The following is a 23,184-nucleotide window of genomic DNA, read 5'->3' as shown; positions in this document are numbered from 1 at the left end:
CGTCGAGGGGGCACATCGATGTTAACGAAAGCCGAAGGAGACTCCGATGACCAGTGTCGGGCTGGTGTCAACCCGACATCCACTGCAATGTGAGACTGCGGAGTGGGATGGCCTCGACTCTGGGACATGCCCCCTGTTGCGGCCGCATCAGACGTCATCACAGGATGCTGTACGTGGACTGCGGCCCGATGTGTGAATTGAAAGCCCCAACGAGTCGACCCCCGATGTCGCAGCGACTCAAGAGACCAGAGAGGGAACTCGATCGGTGCCGAGGGCAAACCCAGAAGGCGCACCAGGAAGAGGGGTTGACCCGAAGATGACCTGCAAAGCCTGGTAATAGGCTTCCATCTGGGTCTTAGTCGTCCCAACGCCAGGAAATGGGGGGTAGGCGGGGGTCGACTTTTGCAGGTTTGTTCTGGTAAAGACCGGGAGAAGTAGGCAACGCCGTCACGACCACGCGAGCCCGACGGCCGCTGTGACTTTTTCTTGTGCTTACCTGAGGAAGGCGAGCGACGTCCTCAGGAATGACTCCGAGACCTGCCCTGGACAGGAACCCCAGCTCGAGACAGAGACCGCCGACGCTAGGACTCCGAACGGGACATCCGGGCATACAACTATTTCATCCGACGTAACCGCAGGGACTTCGGCTTCAACTTCCGACAGTCATTGCACTCCTCAGAGTCGTGGTGCTCACCCAAGCACCACATACAGATCGCGAGCGGCTCTGTTGCCGATATATGCCGTGTACAGGACTCACACGATTTGAAGCCCAAAGGCATCGGTACATTGTTCCCGGACGCGAAAAGGCATCAGTAAGGACTAAAAACTACAACAGGCCAGAGGAATCGCTTCTCATGGATCCGCGTCGCAGGCGCGTAATAGAAGCAAACTGACATCAGCGTACCGGGAGGGAATTATATGGCTCCACTGACGTCATATCCGTGGATGAGGTCTGGGCAGAGCCACGTGATGCCGTTCCCCCGGCGCGCAAAGGTACTGCTAAAAAAGCTCCGGATCCAGACTGGTGCCAGGAGGATATTCTAAGTTAAAGAATCTGCGGCTAGATGTCTCTATCAGATGTATGGCTTCTTTTATTATCCTGTTCACCATTGCCACTAAATCATTAGCTTTGAGGCAATAGAGGGGAGTCTTTGGTTGGTGGATACGTTTCTAAGGAATTGCACCAAAAATATTACATATATTACATAAAGAGCACCAAGATAATTTGTGAATGGAGAGCTGGGGAGAGGGCACGCCAATTTAGTGCTTAAGATTAATACTGGAGATTTAATGAAGGAGAACAGCGGGTGATCTATCCTGAAACAAGAATAGAAACCTTGCTTCCTCCACCACGTAAAATAAAAAGAAACATTCACCCTTCCTCTTTTTTAAAAAGCAGAGCTGCCCTAGATGTCATATGATCACCCAACAATCAGATATTCCTGCATTCACCACCCATCCACCACCCCAACAGTTTACTCATCAATATATCATCCCCTCATGAAAGATTGTCTTTGGACAGTGATTATCTTAGGACAGTTTGAATGCAGGAGCTATAATAGCATCCGTTAGAATGGGAGCCTAATCCTCCTCTTACCTGGCATGTAAGGCAATCTCTCCAAGGGCCATACAGGCATCCTCTTTCTCATCGATATAAGCATTCTCCACACTGTACCTGCAAAAATACAAGTAAGACAAAATTAGAAGGGAGACAGAGGATGTTCCTCCTTTGTTGTCTATATGAAAATGTAAAACCTGTTCTTGGTGCTTATCTACAACTAATGAGAGGATCAAATAGAACTTGTAATATAAATTTAATATAAGATTTAAAACAATATCAACACTGACAAATGCTAATGGATACGAAAGAACAAGTTACTAACCTTCGGTAACGATGTATCTGTAAGAAACATTAGTTAGTTAGATTCCTCACCTTAGAATATCCCCAGGCGTCAGACTGGATCCGGAAGATTTTTCGTCAGCAATACCCCTTGCGCGTCGCTAGGCGTCGTCTGCGGCTCCGCGTCCGTCGTCGGCGTCGTGCGCCGGGATGACGTCGTCGGAGTACTTAGACGCCGCCCTCGCGCGCTGACGTCAGTTCTTGTACATAGCCTTCCGCGCCAGGAACGCAGAGCCATGCAAAGACCGACACTGGTGCCAAAAATAAAATCTAGGGGCCTGAAAGGACAACCTTAACCCTAGATGTCAGTTCGCAGAACGGGGAGGATGGGTGGGTCGGTGAGGAATCTAACTAACTAATGTTTCTTACAGATACATCGTTACCGAAGGTTAGTAACTTGTTCATCTGAAAGAAACACGTTAGTTAGATTCCTCACCTTAGAATAGATACCCAAGCAATACCATCCCCGGTGGTGGGTCTGCGAACCAAGATCACACCAGAAAGTCCTGGAGGACAGAACGGCCAAAGAAGCCATCCCTCCGGACTTGGCTGTCAAGGCAATAATGCCTGGCAAACGTGTGTAGCGAAGCCCACGTTGCCGCCTGACAGATGTCCTGCAAAGGGACACCCCGTCCCAAAGCAGTAGTAGCCGCTGTGGCCCGAGTAGAATGGGCGCGCAGCCCAACAGGAGGGTCCTTTTTAGCCAAGGAATAGCAGATTTTTATACACAAAACGACCCACCGAGAGATGGTTCGTTTGTGCACAGCTTTCCCCTTCTTAGCGCCCACGTACCCAACAAAAAGCTGGTCGTCCACCCGGAACTGTTTGGTGCGGTCCAGATAAAAGGAGAGCGCACGTTTTGGGTCCAGACGGTGGAGCCTCTCTTCCTCTTTGGAAGGATGCGGAGGCGGAAAGAAGGCGGGCAAGGTGACAGACTGCCCAAGGTGAAATGGGGTCACCACTTTAGGAAGAAAGGAGGGACGAGGCCGAAGGACAACCTTGTCTGGATGAACAGATAGAAAAGGAGGCTTTGAAGATAAAGCCTGGAGCTCACTCACCCGTCTAGCCGAGGTGATGGCTACCAGAAAAGCAGTCTTTAGAGTTAGAAGACGAAGAGGGCAATTGTGAAGAGGCTCGAAGGGAGCGCACATCAGGAATGTCAAAACCAGATTCAAGTCCCACTGAGGCATTACAAAAGGGACAGGAGGGAACGTGTGTGTAACGCCTTTGAGAAAGCGTGTAACCACAGGGGACTTGAAAAGAGAAGGCTGATCAGGAAGCCGCAAGAAGGCGGAGATGGCAGCAAGATAACCTTTCAGGGTGCCCAGGGCAGAGCCCTGCCGGGCCAGAGAAAGAAGAAAGAGGAGAACCTCAGAAAGAGGGGCGGAAAGGGGATCCACAGCCTTTGCTGTGCACCATGCCACAAATTTGTTCCACCGGCAGGCGTATACCGACTTTGTGGAGGGACGCCTGGCTGCCAGAATGATATCACAGACTTCAGGAGGCAAGTCAAATGGCATCAACTGCCGCCGCTCAATCTCCACGCATGGAGGTGGAGGCTGGACAGGTTCGGGTGGAGGACCGTCCCCTGCTGCTGCGACAGAAGATCCTCCCGAAGGGGCAGACGTATCGGGGGATCGGTCAACAGACTGAGTAGCTCGGGATACCAGTATCTTCGTGCCCAATCCGGAGCCACCAAGATGACTTGGGCCCGGTCGCGCCGGATCTTCTTCAGCACTCTGGGCAGAAGTGGTATAGGCGGAAAGGCGTACAACAGACCGCAACTCCACTCGTGACGAAAAGCGTCGCCGAGCGAGTGCCGCCTTGGAAATTCCAACGCGCAGAACTGCTGACATTGCGCGTTCTCTTCGGTGGCGAATAGATCTAACCAAGGCTCTCCCCACTGCTGAAAGAGACCTTGCGCTACTTCGGAGTTCAGACGCCATTCGTGATCCATCATGCACCGGCGGCTGAGTTCGTCTGCTCTGGCGTTCAGAGAGCCCGCCAGATGTTGAACCACCAGGGTGACGCCCTGGTGTTCCAGCCATGTCCAGAGGCGCAGAGCCTCCTGACAAAGGGTCCACGACCCCACCCCGCCCTGTTTGTTGCAGTACCACATGGCGGTGGTGTTGTCCGTGAACACCTGCACGACACTTCCCCTGACAGAGGGAAGGAAGGCTTTCAGTGCAAGCCGGATCGCTCTCAACTCCAACAGGTTGATGTGGAGACGAGACTCCGCCGGAGACCAGAGGCCTCTGATCTCCGCCTCTCCCATATGGCCACCCCATCCCAGGAGGGACGCATCCGTCACTACGACATGCTCCGGTTGGGGAAGGGAGAGGCTCTTGCCCTTGACCCACTCGCGGTCCGTGAGCCACCACTGCAACTGCTGTGCAGTACCCTCCGAGATCAAGACATGGTCGGACAGGTTGCCGTGATGCTGGGCCCACTGAAACTTCAGGTCCCACTGCAGAGCCCGCATGCGCCGCCTGGCGTGATGCACTAGTAGGATGCAGGAGGCCATCAGCCCCAGAAGCCGCAACACTAGCCTGACCGAAACCCGGGATAGAGGCCGAAAGATGGGAATCAGGGCCTGTATATCCCGGACCCGCTGTTCCGGAGGATGGACCCGGAACTGCGCCGAATCGAGAACCGCTCCGATGAAGAGGAGCTTCTGAGAGGGACTCAAGTGTGACTTCGGCACGTTGATGGAAAACCCCAGCAAATGCAGGAGATCCGCCGTAGTCTGGAGGTGGGAGACGACTGCCTGGGGCGAGCCCGCCTTCAACAACCAGTCGTCGAGATAGGGGAAGACAGGGACCCCTGATCTGCGCAGATGAGCTGCGACCACCGCCATCACTTTCGTGAACACCCGAGGGGCACTGGTGAGGCCGAAGGGGAGCACGGTAAACTGAAAGTGCTCTTGGCCCACCGTGAACCGCAGGTAACGCCGGTGGGCCGGCAGGACGGGGATATGGAAATATGCGTCCTGCAAGTCCAACGCTACCATCCAGTCTCCAGGGTCTAGGGCAGCTAAAACCTGAGCCAACGTTAGCATCTTGAACCTTTCCTTTCGGAGGAAGGCATTGACGTTCCGGAGGTCCAAGATAGGGCGCAGGCCCCCCTTGCCCTTCTTGGGAACCAGAAAGTAGTGGGAATAACAACCACGACCTACTTCTGGACCCGGAACGCGCTCGACGGCCCCCTTGGCCAAGAGAGCCGAAACTTCCTCGCGGAGAAGATCCAAATGATCCCCCGAGATACGGTGGTGCTGTGGTGGCATGGCTGGAGGGGTCGTCTCGAAGGGGAGGGAGTAGCCCCTTCGGACGATTTGCAGCACCCACCTGTCCGATGTTATGGACCGCCAGTGGAGCAGGTGATGGCGAACCCTGCCGCCCACTGGCGTGGTATGGGCCTGAAAGCTCGGACTAGGAAGGCTTTGAGGCGGATGCTGCCGGGGTGGATGTGGGCTGACCACGTCGTCCTCCATTTCCGCCACGGCGGAAGCCACGTCCGCGACCGCGCGCAGGTTGGTTCTGCGGCTGGTGGCTTTGCGGACGTGAGGAGGCGCCCCTTCCTTGGCCACGAAAGGGGCGAAAAGCGGAGGTGTGCGCCCGCGGAGCCGAGAGGCCCAAGGACTTGACCGTAGCCCGGGAGTCCTTAAAACGGTTCAGCGCACCGTCCGCCTTCTCACCAAACAGGCGAGTGCCATCAAAGGGCATGTCCATGAGGGTGTTCTGGACATCCCCGGAAAATGACGTGGACCGCATCCAGGCGTGGCGGCGGAGCGCCACCGTGGTGGAAATCGCCCGACCTAGCGAGTCCGTGGTGTCAAGCCCACATCTTATGGCGTGCCGTGCTGCATCCCTCCCATCGGCCAAAGCCTGGGTAAGACGCGTCCGGACCTCCTCCGGACACAGGGGCAGCACGCCCTCCACCGTATCCCACAGGGAATGGGAATAACGGTCCAAGAGACAGGCGGTATTTAAGGACCGCAGGCCCAAACTAAGGGACGAGAACAGTTTCTTGCCAAACTGCTCGAGTCTCTTGGAATCCCGGTCCGGCGGAGCGGTCGGGAAGGAGGACTGGGAAGTAGAGGCCTGGATAACCAGACTCTCGGGGGTGGGGTGTTGGGACAGGAAACTGGGGTCGCCCGGAGCAGGGCGGTGGCGCCTGGCAACGTTCCTATCCACAGGAGGAACTGTGGAGGGCTTGGACCAGGTGCCCTGCAGAACGTCAGTGAGGGCCTCGTTGAACGGCAGCAGAGGCTCAGTGGAGCTTGCTGAGGTTTGAAGCACCTCAGTGAGGATGTTGGTCCTCACAGCCACGGCAGGCAACTCGAGCCCAAGGGCCTCAGCCGCCTTGCGCAGCACCACAGAAAATGCTGCACCCTCCTCCGAAGCCACGGTCGGAGGAGAAGTGAATCCAGCGTCTGGCGAGGTGTCCAGTCCGCTGGCCTCCCCCAGTTCATCCGCCCAGTCCTGAGAAAGCTGTGACTGAACAGCCAGAGGGTCCTCGAACCCCTCCCAGTCGCCCCCTTCTTCCGATTCCTGATAAACAGGAGGAATGATCGGAACCGGACTGTAGAGATGGTAGGTCTCAAGCGGCGTCGGATGCGGCGTCGGCGGACGCCGTGCCGGCGTCGGGTCCGGATGAGGGCTAAACCGGGGCGTCGGCGTCACAGGCGTCGGCGTCGGCGGCGCCGGTGACGGCGTCGGTGGTTCAGGCGTCGGCGCCGGTGGAGGAGTGACAAGGTCAACCGGCGTCGACTGGGGCCCAGGCAAGGGCCCCGCGGGGACCTGCGGCGTCGAGACCGGAGTCGTCGACGGCGCCGGGGCCGGAGCCGCCGGCACGCGAGGTCGCCCAGTCGAGTCCGCGGGGCCCGAAGGCGCGCCAGCGGGCGTCGACGGCGGGGCCAGGCTCCTCATGGCCGAGAGGAAGGCACTGATCTCCGCCGGCGCCGCGTCAGCCCCAGGGACCGGAAGGTATGGGGGCGGACGCGGCACCTGCGGCTCCGCCGGAGCCGCGGGGGTGGAACCACTTGGACCCTCGGCCGAGTCGCGCGACCGGCGAGGGGAGTCCGAAGAGCGATGTCGCCGCTTCGACTTCTTAGAGTGTTTAGACTTACCCGACGACTTGGAGCCCGACGAGCGATGGTGGCGTCGGCTAGGGCTCCGCGAGCGATCCTTGGACCTCCTCCTGGACCGGGATCGCGCACGACGCGGAGCCGAGTGGCGAAGCTCCAGAAGCTTGCGGGACCGCTCCCGCCTAGCCTTCGAAGTCAGGGCCTGACAGTCGTTGCACGACTCCGCGTCGTGGTCGAGGCCTAAGCAGTAGAGGCACCGGCGGTGGTGATCGGTCACCGACATCAGTCGATGACAATCTTCACAAGCCTTGAACCCAGGCATCCTACCGGCACCAGATGTCGACAGACAAGGATCAAAAATGATCAAAAAGATTTAGTCAAAAAAGACTAAAAGGGGTAGCTCTCCCGGATCTGCGCTTACTGGCGCGGAAAAAAGAAGAACTGACGTCAGCGCGCGAGGGCGGCGTCTAAGTACTCCGACGACGTCATCCCGGCGCACGACGCCGACGACGGACGCGGAGCCGCAGACGACGCCTAGCGACGCGCAAGGGGTATTGCTGACGAAAAATCTTCCGGATCCAGTCTGACGCCTGGGGATATTCTAAGGTGAGGAATCTAACTAACGTGTTTCTTTCAGATACTGCTCACCGCAGTAAGGATATGAAAAAGTGACTTACCTGCTGTCCTAGTTCTTCATCGTCCAAATCTTCTTTGACATTTTTAACATAATAATTAAGGCTTCCTGATTTCCGTTTTTACTGATATTTACAGATAAATAAAGACCGAAAACATTAATTTTCTTCTCTGTATTTATGTTTAAATATGGATAAAAACGGAAATTGGGTTGCTTTTTGAGTAATCCTAAATTTTGTCTGCCATGACTGCCAGGCCAATAGATGTGTGGATTGATAGATAAGGGGGTTAAAAAAGAAAATAATTTTAGTAAAGAGGCTTTAACAGCAGTTGATATGTACAAAGTTGATACAGAAATTTGCATATTTTTCTATAAGTGCACTGATTTATCTTCTGCGGGTGTTCACAGCACTGAAACCTGGCAGATGTTCAAGGATGAGTGCATCTTTATTGGTTAAATAAATGTAGAAATATACTAATTTCAGCTTACTTTTTCCACAAAACCCAAAATAAATATGGAAAAAAAATAAATACCATAAAACCGGGAGCCCTAATAATAACCAATAAGATTTCAACAGTTTATGTAGAGGGAAATGTACTCTTTGTCATTGTATCCAGCTATCAACAAAACAAACATCCACCCTAGAGCTCCTGTAACACTCGAGCCCATCCTCATCACAGGCTCTCCACCATTCATGTGGTCTAGATGTGCAGCAACAAAATGAATAACAATGTTGGTGGGTGAGGGTGTGCCTTAATTATTTTGAAAAACACATCATTTCTTACAAACTATTTACAGCCTTCAAAAGAATATCAAAATACAGAAAAATATTCTCATGTCAGACTGCTTTTTTATATTTTGATTATAAACACATGGTGCCAGAGTCAATATGACGAATAGCATTCTTTAGAGGACTAGAAAAGATAAAATTATTCAAGTATAATCTGTAGGATTGAAAAAAAGACTGAAAAGAACATTTAAAGTTTGCCTTTCAGCATCTTAGTTGTCATGAAGTAAGAAAATTAATAAGATAAAGTAAGATAAAGTAAACAAATACAGCTGGATAGGACTACAAAGTTTCCAGGAGCTTCCCTTACTGATGAGGCACTGTATTGGAAGCGGCCTCACAGAGACACTTCTTTTTAACAGGAATTGTGTTTCATAAGAGGTTTCCAATGTCCCACCCTACCCAGCTGGGTCGCTTAGGACCTACAGTGAACATTCCACCGATGTAGATCTAGAGATACAAGTAAGCAACCTTGTCTTCTGCATCATAGGATTTTCACTGATATTTATCAACACTTTAATAGAGTAGCAAGCTAACTGAAGATACAGAAAGTAGCTGTGAAGCAGCAGAAGAGGTCTATGAATATATGAAGACTGCTCCTAGGAGTAAAAAGCTAAATCAATTGAATAGGTTTTGAAGTGTTCCTGGCCCATCCTTGCATCAGCTTGTGTGTCTGAGTGTAGGCAATGACGAACGAACAAGTTACTTACCTTCGGTAAACCATTATACGGTAGAGACTCTATCTAGCTGCAGATTCCTTACCTTTGAATTCCCCAGGCGTCACGCTGTATCTGGAACCTTTTGCTTAGCAATACCCCTTGCGCGCGTAGTCGGGGGCACAATTCGGCTTCATGTGACGTCAAAGGCGTTGATTATGACATTGCGGTGCCTATATAGACACCACCCAGGCGAGTGAACGTCACTAATGAACAAGTTACTTACCTTCGGTAACGATGTATCTGTAAGAAACATTAGTTAGTTAGATTCCTCACCTTAGAATATCCCCAGGCGTCAGACTGGATCCGGAAGATTTTTCGTCAGCAATACCCCTTGCGCGTTGCTAGGCGTCGTCTGCGGCTCCGCGTCCGTCGTCGGCGTCGGAATGACGTCGTCGGAGTACTTAGATGCCGCCCTCGCGCGCTGACGTCAGTTCTTGTACATAGCTTTCCGCGCCAGGAACGCAGAGCCATGCAAAGACCGACACTGGTGCCAAAAATAAAATCTAGGGGCCTGAAAAGGATAACCTTAACCCTAGATGTCAGTTCGCAGAACGGGGAGGATGGGTGGGTCGGTGAGGAATCTAACTAACTAATGTTTCTTACAGATACATCGTTACCGAAGGTAAGTAACTTGTTCATCTGAAAGAAACACGTTAGTTAGATTCCTCACCTTAGAATAGATACCCCATCAATACCATCCCCGGTGGTGGGTCTGCGAACCAAGATCAAACCAGAAAGTCCTGGAGGACAGAACGGCCAAAGAAGCCATCCCCCCGGACTTGGCTGTCAAGACAATAATGCCTGGCAAACGTGTGTAGCGAAGCCCACGTTGCCGCCTGACAGATGTCCTGCAAAGGGACACCCCGTCCCAAAGCAGTAGTAGCCGCCGTGGCCCGAGTAGAATGGGCGCGCAGCCCAACAGGAGGGTCCTTTTTTGCCAAGGAGTAACAAATTTTGATGCACAAAACGACCCACCGAGAGATGGTCCGTTTGTGCACAGCTTTCCGCTTCTTAGCGCCCACGTATCCAACGAAAAGTTGGTCGTCCACCCGGAACTGCTTTGTGCGGTCCAAATAAAAGGAGAGCGCACGTTTTGGGTGCAGACGGTGGAGCCTTTCTTCCTCTTTGGAAGGATGCGGAGGCGGAAAGAAGGTGGGCAAGGTGACAGACTGCCCAAGATGAAATGGAGTCACCACTTTCGGAAGAAAGGAGGGACGAGGCCAAAGGACAACCTTGTCCGGATGAACAGAGAGAAAAGGAGGCTTTGAAGATAAAGCCTGGAGCTCACTCACCCGTCTAGCCGAGGTGATGGCTACCAGAAAAGCAGTCTTAAGCGTCAGCAGACGAAGAGGACAATTATGAAGAGGCTCAAAGGGAGCACACATCAGAAATGTGAGAACAAGATTCAAGTCCCACTGATGCATTACAAAAGGGACAGGAGGGAACGTGTGAGTAATGCCTTTTAGAAAGCGTGTAACTACAGGGGACTTGAAAAGAGAAGGCTGATCAGGAAGCCGCAAGAAGGCAGAGATGGCAACAAGATACCCTTTCAGGGTGCCCAGGGCAGAGCCCTGCCGGGCCAAAGAAAGAAGAAATAGTAGAACCTCAGAAAGAGGGGCGGAAAGGGGATCCACAGCCTTTGCTGTGCACCATGCCACAAATTTGTTCCACCGGCAGGCGTATACCGTCTTTGTGGAGGGACGCCTGGCTGCCACAATGATATCACAGACTTCAGGAGGCAAGTCGAATGGCATCAACTGCCGCCGCTCAATCTCCACGCATGGAGGTGGAGGCTGGACAGGTTCGGGTGGAGGACCGTCCCCTGCTGCTGCGACAGAAGATCCTCCCGAAGGGGCAGACGTATCGGAGGATCGGTCAACATACTGAGTAGCTCGGGATACCAGTACCTTCGTGCCCAGTCCGGAGCCACCAAGATGACTTGGGCCCGGTCGCGCCTGATCTTCTTCAGCACTCTGGGCAGAAGTGGTATAGGCGGAAAGGCGTACAACAGACCGCAACTCCACTCGTGACGAAAAGCGTCGCCGAGCGAGTGCCGCCTTGGAAATTCCAACGCGCAGAACTGCTGACATTGCGCGTTCTCTTCGGTGGCGAATAGATCTAACCAAGGCTCTCCCCACTGCTGAAAGAGACCTTGCGCTACTTCGGAGTTCAGACGCAATTCATGATCCATCATGCACCGGCGGCTGAGTTCGTCTGCTCTGGCGTTCAGAGAGCCCGCCAGATGTTGAACCACTAGGGTGACGCCCTGGTGTTCCAGCCACGTCCAGAGGCGTAGAGCCTCCTGACAAAGGGTCCACGACCCCACCCCGCCCTGTTTGTTGCAATACCACATGGCGGTGGTGTTGTCCGTGAACACCTGCACGACACTTCCCCTGACAGAGGGAAGGAAGGCTTTCAGTGCAAGCCGGATCGCTCTCAACTCCAACAGGTTGATGTGGAGGCGAGACTCCGCCGGAGACCAGAAGCCTCTGATCTCCGCCTCTCCCATATGGCCACCCCATCCCAGGAGGGACGCATCCGTCACTACGACATGCTCCGGTTGGGGAAGGGAGAGGCTTCTGCCCATGACCCAATCGCGGTCCGTGAGCCACCACTGCAACTGCTGTGCAGTGCCCTCCGAGATCAAGACATGGTCGGACAGGTTACTTCAGGTCCCACTGCAGAGCCCGCATGCGCCGCCTGGCGTGATGCACTAGTAGGATGCAGGAGGCCATCAGCCCCAGAAGCCGCAACACTAGCCTGACCGAAACCCAGGATAGAGGCCGAAAGATGGGAATCAGGGCCTGAATATCCCGGACCCGCTGCTCCGGTGGATAGACCTGGAACTGCGCCGAATCGAGAACTGCTCCGATGAAGAGGAGCTTCTGAGAGGGACTCAAGTGTGACTTCGGCACGTTGATGGAAAATCCCAGCAAATGCAGGAGATCCGCCGTAGTCTGGAGGTGGGAGACGACTGTCTGGGTCGAGCCCGCCTTCAACAACCAGTCGTCGAGATAGGGGAAGACTGGAACCCCTGATCTGCGCAGATGAGCTGCGACCACCGCCATCACTTTCTTGAACACCCGAGGGGCACTGGTGAGGCCGAAGGGGAGCACGGTAAACTGAAAGTGCTCTTGGCCCACCGTGAACCACAGGTAACGCCGGTGGGCCGGCAGGACGGGGATGTGGAAATATGCGTCCTGCAAGTCCAACGCTACCATCCAGTCTCCGGGGTCTAGGGCAGCTAGAACCTGAGCCAAAGTTAACATCTTGAACCTTTCCTTCCGGAGGAAGGCATTGACATTCCGGAGGTCCATGAAGTACTGGGTATTTTAGACCCAGCGGTGCAGGGGCACACACCCTATGACTTCTGGGTTTCACCCTGTTCCGGACCTACAGAAACACAGAGTCTTCTAGGTGAAGTCAAAGATTCGTTTTATTGGCTGCAGACCAATGACAGGTATCCTAGAAGTACAACAGCGTGTATGTTCTCAGGAGACTGCTGAAAATCATGGAAACGGACTTCACTTTAAATAGGCCTTTTCTGGCCTCAAGCATACATTCCTAGGTTTTATGATACGGCCATATATGAGTGTACATTACAAAGAAAAGGCAGAGTCATGATGACCATCCCACATTCCAGTTCGGCCAGCCCACAATGATTTACACAGTAAGGTTCAGATCCCACATCAGATGTAAACAGACCCCCCAATAAACATGAGCATCTCCTGTTTTGGGAAACAGGTCATAAAGCAGGAACAAGCAGGTGTGGAAGAGATTAGCCGGGGGATTGTATAGAATGAAAGGGTTTTATGACGGGTCAAGCCCTGATGCTAATCACAGGTGGAAGGAGGAAGGGGAGCTCGTGAGACCGGTTTGACCTGGGGCAGCAGAGCCAGCTGCCCAGGTCACAGAGAAGTCAGAGGGAAAGCCCATGTACTGTGAGGCCCGTATTAACTCCATTATAGCCTATGTGAGGGCAATGACAAGATGGCCACTGCTTCCAAAATGGAACCCGCGTAGTGAAGCAGAATAACGTGTACACAGTGCATTCATAGCTAAAACGATATATAAAGCACTCGTACATGCCGCATTTACCATTTGCGGTTTGTTAATACCAAGATAGACAGGGGTAGAGCCCTGTCCCCTACGCGGTCCCGAATATTAAAGTACGACATCCAAGATAGGGCGGAGGCCCCCTTTGCCCGTCTTGGGAACCAGAAAGTAGTGGGAATAACAACCACGACCTACTTCTGGGCTCGGAACGCGCTCGACGGCCCCCTTGGCCAAGAGGGCCGAAACTTCCTCGTGGAGAAGATTCAAATGATCCCCCGAGATACGGTGGTGCTGCGGTGGCATGGCTGGAGGGGTCGTCTCGAAGGGGAGGGAGTAGCCCCTTCGGACGATTTGCAGCACCCACCTGTCCGATGTGATGGACCGCCAGTGGAGCAGGTGATGGCGAACTCTGCCGCCCACTGGCGTGGAATGGGCCTGAAAGCTCGGACTAGGAAGGCTTTGAGGCGGATGCTGCCGGGGTGGATGTGGGCTGACCTCGTCGTCCTCCAGAACCGCCTCGGCGGAAACCACGTCCGCGACCGCGCGCAGGTTGGTTCTGCGGCTGGTGGCTAGGCGCACGTGAGGAGGCACCCCTTCCTTGGCCACGAAAGGGGCGAAAGGCGGAAGTTTGCGACCGCGGGCCGAGAGGCCCAAGGACTTGGCCGTAGCCCGGGAGTCCTTAAAGCGATTCAGCGCACTGTCCGCTTTCTCGCCAAAAAGGCGAGTGCCATCAAAGGGCATGTCCATGAGAGTGCTCTGGACATCGCCCGAAAATGACGTGGACCGTAGCCGGGCGTGACGTCTAAGCGCCACTGTGGTAGAAATGGCCCTACCCAGCGAGTCCGTGGTGTCAAGCCCACATCGGATAGCATGTCGCGCTGCATCCCTCCCATCGGCCAGAGCCTGGGTAAGTCGTGTCCGGACCTCCTCCGGACACAGGGGCAGCGCGTCCTCCACCGCATCCCACAGAGAGTGGGAATAACGGTCCAAGAGACAAGCGGTGTTCAAAGACCGCAGGCCCAAACTAAGGGAGGAGAACAGCTTCTTGCCGAACTGTTCCAGTCTCTTGGAATCCCGGTCCGGCGGGGCAGTCGGGAAAGAGGATTGGGAGGTAGAGGCCTGGATAACCAGGCTCTCAGGGGTAGGGTGTTGGGACAGAAAACTGGGGTCGCCCGGAGCAGGGCGGTGGCGCCTGGCGACGTTCCTGTCCACAGGAGGAACTGTGGAGGGCTTGGACCAGGTGCCCTGCAGAACGTCAATGAGGGCCTCATTGAATTGCAGCAGAGGCTCAGTGGAGCTTGCTGCAGACTGAAGCACCTCAGTAAGGACGTTAGTCCTCACAGCCACGGCAGGCAGCTCGAGCCCAAGGGCTGCGGCCGCCTTGCGCAGCACCACAGAGAAAGCAGCGCCCTCCTCCGAAGCCACAGTCGGAGGAGAGACAAATCCAGTGTCTGGGGAGGTATCCAGGCCACTGGCCTCCCCCAGTTCATCTGCCCAGTCCTGTGACAGTTGAGCCTGAACGGCCATAGGATCCTCGGATCCCTCCCAGTTGTCCCCATCATCCGATTCCTGGTATACAGGAGGAAGTAACGGAGCCGGGCGATAGGAGGCGTGACGAGGTCGACCGGCGTCGGCGGGGACTCGGGAACGGGTCCCTCGGGCGCTTGCGGCGTCGATGCCGGAGCCGTCAACGGCGCCGGGGCCGGAGCCACCGGCAGGCAAGGCAGCCCAGTCGGGTCCGCGGGGCCCGAAGGCGCACCAGCGGGCGTCGACGGCGGAGCCAGGTTCCTCATGGCCGAGAGGAAGGCACTGACTTCCGCCGGCGTCACGTTAGTCCCAGGGACCGGAGGGTATGGGGACGTGAATGGCGCCTGCGGCTCCGCCGGAGCCGCGGGGGTAGAACCACCCTGACTCTCGGCCGAGTTGCGCGACCGGCGAGGGGAGTCCGAAGAGCGGTGTCGCCTCTTGGACTTCTTGGAATGCTTCGACTTACCCGAAGACTTGGATCCCGACGACCGATGGTGACGTCGGCTGCGGCTCCGCGACCGATCCTTGAACCTCCTCCTGGACCGGGATCGAGAGGCGCGCGGAGCCGAGTGGCGAATCTCGAGAAGCTTACGGGACCGCTCCCGTCTAGCCTTCGAGGTCAGGGCCTTGCAGTCCGAGCACGACTCCGCGTCGTGGTCGAGGCCCAAGCAGTAAAGGCACCGGCGGTGATGGTCCGTAACCAACATCAAGCGGCTACAGTCAGCACAGGCTTTAAAACCAGGCATCCTACCGGCACCGGAGTCGAGACAAGATCAAAAAGGATCAAAAAAGTTAGTCAAAAATTGACTAAAGGGGTAGCTCTCCCGGATCTGCGCTTACTGGCGCGGAAAAAAGAAGAACTGACGTCAGCGCGCGAGGGCGGCGTCTAAGTACTCCGACGACGTCATTCCGGCGCACGACGCCGACGACGGACGCGGAGCCGCAGACGACACCTAGCGACGCGCAAGGGGTATTGCTGACGAAAAATCTTCCGGATCCAGTCTGACGCCTGGGGATATTCTAAGGTGAGGAATCTAACTAACGTGTTTCTTTCAGATTTTCATTTATTTCACGCTAGAACCGCAAAGCCACAAAGTAACTGACATAGTCGTGTGCAAAGCTAGGGCCCTGAAGAACAAGTTACTTACCTTCTCTAAAAATATATCTGTAGGAGATATAAATTAGTTATAGATTCCTTACCTTAGAATTACCCCCAGGCGTAAGACTGGATCAGGAGAATTATTTCTAAGCAGTACCCCTGCGCGTCAGTAGGTTGCGTTTGTCGACTCCGCATTCGTCGTCGTGATTGCCGGGATGACATCACAGTATCTACTTAAACGCTGCCCCTGTGCGCTGACCTCAGTTTTTTTGCATGACATTCCACGCCAGAAGCGCAGAGCCATGCAATACACTGACCACTGGTGCACAAAACTAGGGCCCTGAAAGGGAGTCCCTTACTCTAGAAGTCTGTTCGCAGAACAGGGAGGGTGGGTGGGGATTTGCGGAATCCATAACTAATCTATTTCTCTCACAGATATATCGTTACCAAAGGGCAGTAACTTGTTCATCTGAAAGAGACTATTAGTTATAGATTCCTTACCTTAGAATAGATACCCCAGCAATACCAACCCCGGAGGTGGGCCTGCAAACTAATTTCACACCAGGAAGTGCTGGAGAACTGAACGGCCAAAGAAGCAGTCTCTCCGGACTGGACTATCCAGGCAGTAATGATTAGTGAACGTGTGCAGAGATGCCCATGTGGCTGCCTGACAGAGATCATCGAGGGGGACTCCACGTCCCAAAGCAGTAGTGGCCGCCGTCGCCCTGGTGGAATGGGCACACAATCCTAACGGAGGCTCCATTTTCACCAAGGAGCAACAGATCTTAATGAAAAGGACAACCGATGAGATGGTCTGTTTTTGCACGGCCCGACCTTTTTTGGCACCCACATAGTCAAAGAGTTGATCGCCCACCGGGAATTGTTCTGTGCGATCCAAATAAAATGATAACGCATGTTTTGGATCCAGACACGGTTTTGGGAAAAAAAATATATATATATATGTTTTATATATTTTCCGGGGTCCCCACGCATGGGCGGGAATATTCAGTGCTTATGACTATTGGTGAGGATCCTCTGGAAGAGAAATGCCTTATTTCAAGTTGATTCAGATTTTATTATGGTGTCCATTCACATGTTACATCTTCCATGGAATGCCACAGAGAATTTTGGAAGACCAATGTGAGAAGTTGGCCTGATATATGATGTCACTAATTCTAGTGTACACCTTGTATCAGTCCAAACAACCCTTATGGTGATTGGTTGTAAAGTCAACCTTATAGATCAGCTATCCTAGTGGTAGCATGGACAAGAGCAGTCTTAGGTTAAACTCTGAATGGCATGTGAAGCCAGCTGTTATACCATATGTAATCCCTTGAATACCAAATGAAAGGACACCACAACAGATATATATAAAAATAGAATGTATTTATTCTAGTCAAACCCTCAGCACTCTTTATGAGATTCGAGGTAAGTACAACACAGTCTTAATTAAGCATACATTAAGTCACACAGGTAAGTAAAACAGTTAGGCCCTAGGGGCCACGCAAACCACATACTAAGTAAGTGGTATAAGAACCACTGTCACGAACACAGGATAGGCCTAGGGAATCGCTGGGGCTACACTATACTACCAAAGGTTAGGAAGTGGGAGGCCCATGGGATTCAGGTGCAGAGTGGAAACACTCACACGTAATGTGTAAAAGTCGATAGAAATGGAAGTTGTAAGAAATTAACAGTTTTAGGACACTTCTGGTATAGCTAGGAAGTCGAGACTCGGAAACTAGACCCTTGGATAGTCAATACCCTTGTGAGCACCGAAGTACTCAAGTTACCTAGCCCACGGGCTGCGGGTGCATAGGTGTGAACTTGCGTCGGGTTTCGTCGTTGACTCCTATGGATGCCTGAAGGAAAGGTGCTGACAGGCAGTCAGTGAAGAGTGTCCGGTGGATCCCAAGGATGGAATCAAGAAGGAAGGATATCTGCAAGCAGAAGGGACAGAGTCTAGGTCACCAGCCAGGAACCAGGAAGGAACCAGGCGATGTCGTGAAGATGCAGGTGAAGAGGTGAAGCTTGTCGCAGCAGCCACGGGTACCAGGAGGCGTCGAGGATGACCAGGACCAGGAGGTGAGCTGTCCCACAAAGGCTCTTGCTGTCGGCGGCGTCGAAGTCGAGTCAGGACCCAACAAGCCTTGGCAAGCGGAACCCACGCAGGATGGAGGACTTGCTTCTGGTGCAGACCAGGAAGGTCTGGGGTGCTTCTCTTTCACAGAGGAGCGGGTGCCAGTCTGGAGGAGCCGGACCAGCAAGATGAAAAACAAAGGTTCGTCGTCGCAGAGGTCACTAGCCAACGGGCCAGCAACCGGACAACACGTCGAGCAACTCAGGTGAAGAAGGGCCCCACGCAGAACACGTGAAGTGTGGGGAGCTGGTCTTCTTTGCAGATGGTGCTCGGGATGGGGGCTTCTCAATTCCCCAAGCACAGCCTCTAGGGACCTCGGAAGTCGCGCTAGTCAGGTACTAGCCACTTTTCCCAAGTCGCCGGTCCCACGTCCCTCGTCGCCTCCACGGGTCTCAGCTTTGCTGTAGATGAGGATCTGGGTCAGAGGTGTCTGGAAGTCTCGGCGCTGGTCAGTCTCTGCAGTCGTCCCTCGTGGGATCAGTCGCAAAGCAAGCAGCGGTCGCTGGATGGTGCCTGGTTGCCCAGGGTGGTCACTCCTTGGCCACAAGGGAGATTGCTTCAGTCTTCTTCCTGAGGTCGAATGTCGAAGGTCCAGACTTTCTGTACAAGTTGCAGATTCAGGTTAATCTAATCTCTGCAGGGCTCAGCTACCTACTAATATACTGGGCTAGTGGGCTGGGCTACCTGCAAGGTCCCTCCTATGGGTGGGACCAGGAAGGGGAGTGGCTACACCCCCTTTCCTTTGTCCAGTTTAGCGCCAGAGCTGGGGCTGGAGTGCCCCAGCGCCGGTTTGAACTGGACTATGCATGGGACACCTTGTGTGCCCCAGGCAGTGTATAGTTTCTTTCAACCCTCCCTGCCCCAATACACTCAATCCTGTCTAGGGTGGTGCTCGCACCTCCCAAGGCAGGAAACCTATTGTCCAAGCCTCCCTCGCTGGAAGGACTCCCAGCAGCAGGAGGTCAGTCTTGTGTCTGTGGCAGCAGCATCCATTTTGTGATGCTGGGGCTCTGGTTAACTTTAACCGGGTAAGTAGGTTTCAACATGTCTTCTCCCTCTAGAAGGGAGGAATAATATCCTCATTGCCAGAAATGGTATGGGGGTATTATTCGAAAGTGTTAGACACCTTACACGACATGTTTTGATAAAGCCAAACCATAGTTACCATAACTGTTTAAGATTATAAGGCACTTTAAGAGTATATAGTAGGCTATATCATAGAACAGCTATAAGGACATGGTTCCGAAAGCTGCAGACAGGCTCAGCTCATGCTAGAGCACCATCTCACATGTTACCAAGCACTCTGTTTCCAGGATTGTTAAGGCCTGCCATAGGAGTGGCTGATAGGTACACATGTGTCTATATATAAGGTAGGTATAGGAATACCACACCTACGCAAGGAGTGATTACACGACCTTGCCCCAGCTGAGTGATCAGCTAGTTGTGTCATAATGGAAGGCCAGGCCAGGGGTGGCATAATACATGCTGCAGCCCCTGGTAGGCCTAGGGTACACCTATGCCCTGGGTACCTAAGGTACACTGTACAGGGGCCAATAAGGTGATCCTAACCAATTGGGTTATGCACCTAAAGTACATAGTGTAAATTTAGAGAGAGAACAGCTGGGCTGTGGGTCTGATTGGCAGGCCCACAGCCACATCTAAGTCGAAAACCAGTGAAGCAAAAGCAAAAAGTGGGGGTGAACATAGAAAGCAGACCCTACTCTCCTACAACCAAGAGTCTTTTTTCTTTCAAGATGTCAAGCTACTGCTGGGTGAAGGCACCATTAAGATGACGGAATCATAGAGGGGTGCTGTTTGTGCTACATTCTCATGTGAAAGAACTGAGGCTGGGTTCCTGATTTCCTTCTGGTTATCCATCAATAAGCCTAAGTCCCATATGAGCATGGGAATTTCTTCGTAAGGTCTATCCTGGACACTGTAGTGTTGAAGGCCTTTCTTTCCAGTGAAGCTTGTCCGTCACATACATGATACGATCCTGGCGATTTGAGCTGGGTAAGGATGACTCAGACTTCTTGGCATTCTGGTCCTCTCCATTCTTCTTTTCATCCCGTACAACAGATGGCACATATAAACCATTAAGTTTCAATATGTCCAGTACTGTGGCTGCCACTCTAACTCTATCCAGATCTTGCAAGACCTTATAGGGTGGAAGACATATCACATCTGTAGCATCATTACAAAGTAGAAGAGGCTAACTGGTTGATTTGGGGATCAGGGACCTTGGGTCTCCAGTGTTGGACAGATATAGAGAAATACGTTTTTTTCTTTTTTTTTTTTACTGGTTCACCCCCATGTTTTGGCTCCGTTTCTTTAGGTCGAGCCTAGCGCTGCTCGCCCTGCGAGGTATGCTGTATTAGAGTATGCACTCGTAGCCCCGCCCACTCTGCGCACATTTGTCATTGGGTTTGTGTCATTGTCCTTCTTAAATGGTGGCTTCTTATTCGTAAATGGGCTTGTTAGTCCTGCCTTGGTACCACCATGTCTCCATTTGATGCCGCCCATAACAGAACCTTTTACTTGGCTCGTTACACGGCCTGCTTTATCTAGGGGGTTAGCACTATTTTTGTTATTATTGGCACTGATAGGGACAATGGCACCTGCTTTTTTTGGTATTTCCATAATGAGCGGAGGCCCGCATTAGGGACACCAGGATCGTTTTAAATTGTAATTTTATTTACCTTTCATGTTGAGTGTGGCATCCACTTCTGGGACACCGCGATATGTTTAATATAATTAATGTACTTTCACAGTGAGCGCGGTACTCGCTTCAGGGACACTGCGCTCTGTTTGTTTATTGTTTTTTTTAAACTTTCATAGTGAGCGCTGTTACCGCTTCAGAGACACCGCGCTCTGTTTGTTGTTTTTTTTCAAACTTTAAAACGGAGCACGGCGCCGCTTTAGTAACACCGCGCTGGGTTTCATTTTATTTTTTTAAAACTTTAACACTGAGTGTGGTGCCCGCTCCAAGTACGCCGTGCTCAGTTTTTAAATAAAAGAACAGAGAAACCGAGTGCGGTGTCCTTGAAGCGGCTGCGCAATCAGTTTTTAAATTTAGTTTTTTATTCTGTTTATTAATAACAGGGCAAAATAAAAAGTGGTTACAGATTGATGCATGGCAAACATTGTCACGTCTCATCCTACACTGCCATAAGCATAACAACAATAAAGTCAGTACAGTAAGCTTGGCAGAAAGTTACAAGCCATCCTTTCCAACCCATCTCCTTCACTCAGAAGCCATATCAGACGCGGTCAGAGGCGGAGTACAAATGTCCCCTCTATATTTAGTCCGAGCTCCTTAGATTCTCTCCCACTTTTTGGGGCACCCTCGGTTTACATATGTCGCCTTCTCTGCCACCATAGCCCCATCCATGTCCCTGCACCAGTCATGGAGTGCCGGAGAGGACTGTGACTCCCATAATTTGGCTATACTACATTTGCGAACATCTTCCCAAGCGTCGCCCAATCCTGTGATGCGTGATTAAGATCAGTGGGTTCCCAAATATTTAGAAGACATATTTTGGGCTCTGGCAGGACTGAAACTCCACCCGTTTGATAAACAGTTTGCCTAACCGCTGCCCAGTGGGGCACTATTTGTGGGTACTGCCATATTGTATGGTAGAACGTAACCTCCTCCCCGCAGTTCCTCAGACAAAGCGAATTTTCGGCTCCCCCTATTCTATGTAATGTCACTCTGGTATAGTACATGTGATGTAGTATCTTCAGTTGCACCAGTCTTAGTCTGGAGGATATCGCTACTTCGCGTGGGGACGAGGGCGCCTCCTGCCAGTCTGTGTCGTTTAATTTCCCCAGTTTGTTAGACCATTTTACACGCAGGGGTGTCATAGGATCTGGAAGATTGTTAATGAATTTGCGGTAAGTGAGAGAAGTGGCCTTCTTGTCCATGAAGTCTGTCAATAACCTATCCTCCAGGGAGGCCTAGGGTACACCTATGCCCTGGGTACCTAGGGTACACTGTACAGGGTCCAATAAGGTGATCCTTACCAATTGTGTATGTACCTAGGGTACATGGAGTCCATTTTACAGAGAGAGCAGACAGCCTGAGACCCTGAATGGCAGGATCTCAGGCCAACTAAGTCGAAAAACCAGCTAGACACTAGGCAAAAAGTTGGGGGTAACCATAGTCAGATATCCACCTTCCTACATCTGCCTTTGACCCAATCTCGGTTCGTAAACCACCACAGCAGATGCTTCGCAGTTCCTTCCAACATCTGAACCACATCAGTGAGATTTCCCTGATGCTGTGCCCATTGGAACTTCAAGTCCCACTGCAGAGCCTGCATACGCCATCTTGCGTGTCTTACCAACAGGATGCAGTAGGCCATGAGGGCCAACAGCCTCAGAGTCAACCTCACCAAATTCCAGGATAGAAGTTGAAATATCGGAATCATAACCTGAATATCTTGGGCTCACTGCTCGGGAGGATAAGCTGGAAACTGCACTGTGTCCAGACCTGCTCCAAGCGAAGCCAGGCGTGGCGCCTCAAGGCCACTGTCGTGGAAATAGATCTGCCCAGCGAATCGGTCGTATCCAAACCATACCGTATGGCAAATTTGGCTGCATCTCTCCCGTCCTTGACAGCTTGGGAGAGCACAGCCTAGGCCTCCCGGGACTTGTGGCAGCACCTGCGCAACCATCTCCCAAAGAGAGTGGGAGAAACGGCCCAATAAGCATGCAGTATTCACCAACCGCAATGCCATACTTGAGGAAGAAAACATCTTCTTCCCAAATAAGTCCAGTCTCTTGGATTCCCTATCCGGAGGGGCGGAATGGAATGCGCCCTGGGAAGTAGAGGCCTGCACCACCAGGTTTTCTGGGGTGGGGTGTTGACTGAGGAACTTTCGGTCGCCCAGTTCTGGGCGATGGCGGCGTGCAATCGTCCTGTTCACAGGAGCCCCTATGCTAGGCTTGGACCATGTCCTTAGAAGGATGTTGGTAAGTGCCTCATTAAAGGGCGAAAGGGGTTCAGAGGTGGAAGCCCCAGGTTGAAGCACTTCAGTCAGGAGACTATTCCTGACCTGCACTGAGGGCAGCTCCAGTCCAAGGACCTCAGCTGCCCTCTTAGCCACCATGACGCACCCTCCTCCATAGCCACTGTAGGCTGAGAGAGCATGCCAGTGTCTGGGGAAGTATCCAGACCCCTGGTACCCCATATCAGTCCATTGTCTCCTCAGAGAAATCCTGGTTTTCAAGAGGG

The 23,184-nt window shown here is 52.8% G+C and overlaps 1 protein-coding gene across 1 annotated transcript in view; it reads right to left on the bottom strand.

Annotated features, from left to right (window-relative positions):
- The window catches only part of IPO4 (importin 4), a 3,494,625-nt gene that overhangs the window by 1,001,766 nt on the left and 2,469,675 nt on the right, over positions 1 to 23,184 (bottom strand). The window contains exon 20 of the mRNA XM_085624107.1: positions 1,598 to 1,675. Coding sequence (XP_085480233.1) covers positions 1,598 to 1,675 — 78 coding nt within the window. The remainder of the gene's footprint in view (positions 1 to 1,597; positions 1,676 to 23,184) is intronic.

This window comes from Triturus cristatus, chromosome 1_1 (genome assembly GCF_964204655.1).
Source record: "Triturus cristatus chromosome 1_1, aTriCri1.1, whole genome shotgun sequence".
In the NCBI taxonomy this organism is placed as follows: domain Eukaryota; kingdom Metazoa; phylum Chordata; class Amphibia; order Caudata; family Salamandridae; genus Triturus; species Triturus cristatus.
The sequence above is the reverse complement of the archived record's forward strand: the minus strand, read 5'-3'. Positions and strand labels throughout refer to the sequence as shown.